Source organism: Mustela erminea, chromosome X (assembly GCF_009829155.1).
Source record: "Mustela erminea isolate mMusErm1 chromosome X, mMusErm1.Pri, whole genome shotgun sequence".
Taxonomy (NCBI): domain Eukaryota; kingdom Metazoa; phylum Chordata; class Mammalia; order Carnivora; family Mustelidae; genus Mustela; species Mustela erminea.
Window position 1 is genome coordinate 40,230,216 of NC_045635.1, and position 6,555 is coordinate 40,236,770.

At 48.4% G+C, this 6,555-nt stretch overlaps 1 protein-coding gene across 1 annotated transcript; it reads right to left on the reverse strand.

Moving 5' to 3' along the window:
* Window positions 1-1,637: 1,637 nt before the first annotated feature.
* On the reverse strand, window positions 1,638-6,194 carry LOC116582235. Its single transcript, XM_032329688.1, has 2 exons — window positions 4,746-6,194; window positions 1,638-3,584 (listed from the first exon to the last, which is right to left on the reverse strand). The coding sequence occupies exon 1, from the start codon at window positions 6,192-6,194 to the stop codon at window positions 4,857-4,859; it is 1,338 nt and encodes a 445-aa protein (XP_032185579.1). The 3' UTR covers window positions 1,638-3,584; window positions 4,746-4,856.
* Window positions 6,195-6,555: the final 361 nt, after the last annotated feature.

Consider the following 6,555-nt stretch of genomic DNA (forward strand, 5'->3'; position numbering starts at 1 on the left):
AATGCCCATAAGTATATGAATTGGCATTTAATATTAGTCACTAGGAAACATAAATTAAAAGCTAAGGACCACCTCACACCCATTATGATGACTACTGTCAGAGGGGAGGAGGAGGGAGAGAAGGGAAGGGAAGGGGGGGAGGGGACAGAAAAGAAAAGAGAAAAAAAAAGAAACAACAGAACAGGGGTACCCAGGTGGCTCAGCTGGTTGAGTGTCTGACTCAATTTCAGCGCAGGTCATCATCTCAGGGTCATGGGATTGGGCCCGGACTCTGGCTCTGTGCTGGGTTGGGTGTGCAGCCTTCCTGGGGCCTGGGGTTCTCCCTCTCCCCCTGTCCCTCTGCCCCTCCCCCTCCGCCCTCCCAACTCACTCATGTGTGGGCACAGGACTCCTCTCTTAAAAAAAAAAAAAGGAAAGAACAGAACAAGTATTGGCAAGGATGTGGAAAAACTGAAACCCCCTCCACATTTTGAGAATGCAACATGGTGCAGTAGCTACAGAGGTTCCTCGAGAAATTTAAACAGCATTAGCATTCGATACAGCAGTTCCACTTCCGGGTATGTACCCCCAGAAAACTGAAAGCAGGGTCTCAACTATCTGTACGCTCTTGTTCAGAGCAGCACTATTCACAACAGGCAAAAGGTGGCAGCAACCGAAGTGTCTACCAACAGAAGGATAAACAAATTTCGTATGAATTCCCCAGGTACTGCTGTGTTTGGAGGTCAGATAGAAGAAGAAACTGAGCATACAGTGTTAGTATTATTCAGCCTGAAAAATTCTTAAGGTACAATAAACTAAGTACAATAAGTACAAAAAGCTGGTTACAAAAGAACAAATATTCTAGCATTCTACCCATACGAGGTACTTAAAGTGGTCAAATTCACAGGCAGAAAATAGAACGGTGGTTGCCAGGGGCTGGGGGAAGAGGGACCCGGGATTTATTGTTTTGCGGGCACAGTTTCAGTTCTGCAAGATGAAAACCGTTCAGGAGATGGATGGTGCTGATGGTTGTTACCCAGCACAGTCAATGTGCTTAATGGCACGAACTGCATGTGCAAAATGGTTACCATGGTAATTTTATGTTATGTGTATTTTACCACAACCAATTTTTTTTTTAATTTTAAAGCCCACAGGGAGCTACTCATTCACCACCACCCCCCACAAAAACATCCGAAGTTACAAAGACCCCCCCCAAACCAAGTGTTGGCGGAAATGGGGAACGAATGGAACTCCTGACACCGCTGTGGAATTTAAATTGGTACAATCACTTTGGAAGACTATTTGGCAATGATCTGCTAAAGCTAAATTAAATAGAAGGCTTCTTCTCTATGAGCCTGCAACTCCATTCCTAGGTATATGCTCAGGAGAAATGGGTGGGCATGTGTGCCAAAAAACATAAGCAAGAATGTTCAGGGTCACCTGCGTGGCTCAGGCGGTTAAACCTCTGGCTCTTGGGTCTCGGCTCATGTCGTGATCTCAGGGTCATGAGATCGAGCCCCACGTTGTCGTCCTCTGCTTCGTGGTCGTCCTCTTCTTCCGCCTCCTAGTCCCGTTGAGATCCCTGCCCCCTTCTTCTCCCCCCATCTGCTCGTATCCCCCACCCCCACCCCCACCCCGCATGCACGCAGGGACACTCTCTCTCTCAAATAAAATCTTTAAAAATTTTTTTAAAAAGTTCATAGCTGCTTTATTCATATAAGCCACACACTGAAAACCACCCAAAACTCCAACAGAATGGATAAGCAAACGCAGGTCCATACACTGGAACTGCAAATCAGTAAGAAACTAGAATGAATGACTACCACACACAGTAACGCGGGTGAATCTCCTAGACATTATGTTAATGTGTAGGACATACACAAGGATCCCTTCTGTAGCATACTATTTATATGGAGCTTAACAGCAGACAAAACTAGCGGATGGAGTTTTTAAAAATTACAATGTGGGAAAAAAATCACAACATGGCTACCTTCATTCAGGTTGGAAGTGGGATAAAAACTGCCCAGAAGGGGAAAGAGAAAATCGGGGGTAGTGGATGTGTCCTCTATCTTCACCTGGGTGGGGTTCACATGGGGTGTGCACGTGTCAAAATTCACTGAGCAGGACACATCGAAAATAGTGCATTTTACACTTTATTGTATGGATTCTATACGTCATAAAATCTCTACAGCACCTCAAGTCTCTATGATGAGTTTGGCAGGATTCAAAACCGGAATAAAATGTCAACTTGTTGCCCTCTTCCTTTCTGCCCTAGAAGATTAGACCCTATTCCTATTAAAAGCCTTTGAGGGATTGATTAGTTACTTCCCAGAGGCCGGAGTCAGATAAGGAATCTAAGTGCAAACTTACGTGCTCCTAAATGTCCTCGAACTTTCCAGAAGCCACTCCATCTCCATGGGATGTAAGAACCTTTATAGTAAGAACCTCTCAGTCCTTACTGCAGCCTATACTTTCTGAGTCAGAGCTCCCAGTGTGCTTTCTACTGGTAAGTGTCCAATTTGGACTTTTTAAGCTTCGGGAACAGCATCTGACTTTGTTTTACACCCTCACTGGCAGGGGCTAATTAAATCCCTCTTCAGCTGTAAAGGCAGAATGTCAAAAATCACAAGATATCACCACATTCCCGCATTGTGATGAATGCATACACCCTGAGGAAAGAGAAGGCTTCTTTCTCTTTAACAGCCATTTTGATGTCTGTCCCTTATACAGCCAACGTATTAATAACTTTAGCTTCCTCATGAGAGCACCATTCTAAGGTAAAAATCCACAGGGATGAACCCCCCTCTTCCTCTACCATTCATAACACTATGCTACCCAGCTGTTGGAAAAGGGCCTTAATATGCAAAACTTCATATCTGAAAGACCCTCAAAGGCCAATTCTTTTAAATTGCATCAAAATGAAAAACGGCCTCAATCTGATTGTCTTTGATCCCGTATGAAACCAGCTGTTAATTCAGTGAAATGGGTGAATTATGAAGGTACGTTGTATATGTTTAGCTTGGTAGGAGAAGAAAATGGACAGACAAGACAGTTTAAAAAAAAAAAAAAGAGGGGAGCTAATTTAAAAGAAGCAGCTTAACGCATTGGTATTCTGCCTGAGAATGGTATGCCAAGTCAAGTGAGACGTAATTTTTGTGAAAAGCAGATGCGGTTACGTTGGCTCAACAGGGTGACCTGTTAAAAGTGTCCCAAATGCAATTATTCCCCAAAATGGGCAGTTTTATACAGTTTTGGGAAGTGTTTGAATTTCAAAGCAAGTATCAAGCAACAATGGGTTAAATGCAAAGACACATGGTCACAACAAACAATGCTTCTCTTAGCAGAGTAAAAAGTAATGCAGGATTTTATTTAAATACATTGTCTAGAATAGAATAAGCCGTTTTCTCCTTGGGAATACCTCAAAATAGGTTTCACTTCATAAAAGTCTATATAAATGGCAAGATACTGGAATGCAATAATTATAAAGCCAGCTAGGTGTATTAATTGTTCTACATACCTGTGGTTTTTCTGATTCCTGTACTAGCTTATCTTTATTTTTCAGAAACCACTTCGGGAAGCTCCCGTTTTGGCTTCCACACTGCCACCTGTAGACATAAAAGAGAAATAAGCCTTATGTATTATTCATCAACCACGCATCTTTCCTAGGGAACTAACACGGGCAGTTGAGGAAAAAGTGGCAAAATATTTGCTCCAAGAGATAAAAGAGTACCTTCTCCTCTGTGGAAAATTTCTAAGGAGTCCCTCTCCCCCAGTGATTTGATAAATTACTTAGAAATTGAAACATGCTTTAAGCCTCAGATCAACACCACTCTCTTCGATCAGTTCATTAAAGAAAGAGATGGGAGTCACAGAACTCACCCACATGCCAACCTACAACCATTTCAAGATCTGCCATTTCAAATCAGAAGACAACTTAACCACTTTGTTAACTGGGTAATTAAGAATTCTGTAAATTACCACAAAGAAGAAAACTATGAGGGAGAGATTCAGGCAAAGGGTACTCTCTCCAACGGTCGTGAAATGTCTCTTTAAGATAATAAAGTAACAAAAATAGTAATAAAATAATAATTCTAAGATGAAGTAGTCCTTTTTGCATTCTAAAGAGAGTTAAGGGTTATTTTCATCATAATGCCCTACACCCGTTTTGAATGTGAATGTAGAGTGCTGTAAGGTCCTTCCGACACCCCACAGATTTTAATCCAGGTAGGTTTTTTCTTTAAAAAAAAAAATCCACAAACAACTATCAATTAATCAAAGCCGCCACGAGATGAGAGGGATGTGTGTGCGCGCGCGTGTGTAAAGAGTCAGACACAGATACAGATTCTAGAGTTAACTGAAAATAAGATGAAACCAGGGTGGTTTTTGTGTGAGTGAGAGAGAACAGAGAGACAAAGATTCTAGAGTTAACTGATTATTACATACCAAATCGGGATGTGTGTGCGTGTGTGTGCGCGTGTGAGAGAGATACAGATTCCAGAGTTAATTGAGAATAACACACCGCGCCGCGCAGCTCTTTACCTCCTCTGAGTCCCACAGTCCACCGAGAACAAGTGCTCCAGCTCCAGCACCTTAAGCCAAAGTCGCAAGCACCACCCCCACCCCCACTCCCACCCCCCAGCCCCACCCCCACCCACTAGGCGAGCTAGCGCCAGGAGCCACCCAGCCAGCATGCCCGCCGAACCCGCAAACCCAGCGGGTTGGTTTTTTGTTGTTTTTAGCCCCACCAGAGATCCGTGCCCACTTACCCGCAATTTACTTTAACGCCCCGAAAGCCTGGCTTGGTTTAAAGAACTGCAGCCAATCCAAAAAATCAAGTCTCCTTGAGCCACTCTCCTCCTTCTCCCTAGGACGGACATTCACACACACTCACACTCCCTTCCTTCCCGACCCCGAACACGCGCTGGGCCATCCCGAGAGGCTCTTGTGGGGGGCCGCCGGCGACCAATCCTGCTCCCATGTGCCTCCACTAAACCCTCATCCAAACGTGCACAAGGCGCCAAGTGCATGTGCACCGTCTGCCTTCGGAGAGAAGTTCGGCAGACCCCATCCCACCCTCTTTCCCCCCTCCCCCAACCCCACTCTGGCCCTGAAAGCGCGAGCGAACGCGCGGGCTCAGGCACCGGCCCGGCAGACAATACTCCAGCAACTCCTACCTTCCCCGCACACGCCCCGGCTGGTCCTGCCACCGCTCTCCCGTTTCCCCAGGTTTCTACAGTCCCGAGGGCCCCCGAGCAGGGGGCCTCCGAATGGTTCCTGGGTGTAGACTGGGAAGAGGAGCGACCTGCACGCACCCCCGAAATGGGGGTGGGGGGCGGTCGCAGTCCTCCGAAGCCACTCCAGGGCTCGGCTCTCGAGGAGGGGGTGGGGGTGGGGACCGGGAGACCCGCGGGGCAGAATCTCCAGGGAGGCGGCTTCTCCGCACCTCTTCCCCACCGAGCACAGCGCGCGCTCACAGGCGGGCACACCAAGGGGCCGTGCACCTTCCCGCTGCCCCCGGACCTGCCCGGTCCTCGTCCCCGAGAGCTTGGTGGCCTGGACGCCAGGGCGTCCGGCCCGCGGCGGCCCTGGAGGGGAACAGAGCGCTGCGCGCGGGGGTGCCCACCTGCGCGCAGGATAGCCGATGCGGCCGGTGCGCCGCCCGCTGCGCTGTGTCCGCTGCAGGAGAAGGTGTAGGCGACCTGAGCCCCGGACTCCCCCAGCGTCTCTTCGCTGCCCAGCCGTGCGGTCCTAGCTGCCTTTCCTCCCTGACGGTGAGCCTCCCACCTAGCCCGCAGGTTCTGCCACCGTCCCTCTGCCCGCCAGAGCCTGAGCTGTCCTCCCCGCCCCTTTCCCGCCGCCCCGCGCAGCGCCGCGCTCCGCCCCCCGCCCGCCCATCCCCGCCCGGGCCCAGCCGGGGGCTGCGGGCCCCGGGCCTCGTGTGGGAGCTCCCCAGACTCGGCGGAGGGGGGGATGGAGGGGTGCCGCCTAGACCCCGCGCTCCGGACCCTCTCCCTTCTTCCGCGCCAGCCGCGGCCACCCGCATTCACCCGGCGGTCAAGGGTGTGGGCACCGCGCGCTCTGCCCGCGCTCTTCCGGCGTCTCCACTCGCCGCAAGGCACGGTCCACCGCCCGAAGGGTGCCTCGTTTCTTGGGGGGAAGGGGGTTGGTGAAGCGGGGTGGAGTGAGCAAAAGAGAGAAGGCAAAGAAATTAGCATGTCAACTGCCAAGGGATACAAGTTGCTGCCTGTGCCTTGTTTCTGTAACATTGAATACCTGAATGTGCTGCTTTCCTTGTTAAGACCACAGCAATATTCAGAGGAGGCAAGAATATAAGATTTCCAAGCTAATTGGTCGTAGGGGCTTTTTAAAAATTTAATGATGCAGAAGACAACAGATCACTCTTTTCAAAAAGTTACTTAATATATATGGCCACATTTCTAATTTTAAGTAATAGCAAAATATAAATAACAGAACAGCTGTGTTTTACAGAAACAGATCCAGTTTGTATGTGTTATTTAAGACCTCTGTAATTATATTAATTGGGTTCGTTTTAAAGTGTATTTTAGATATTTCTTA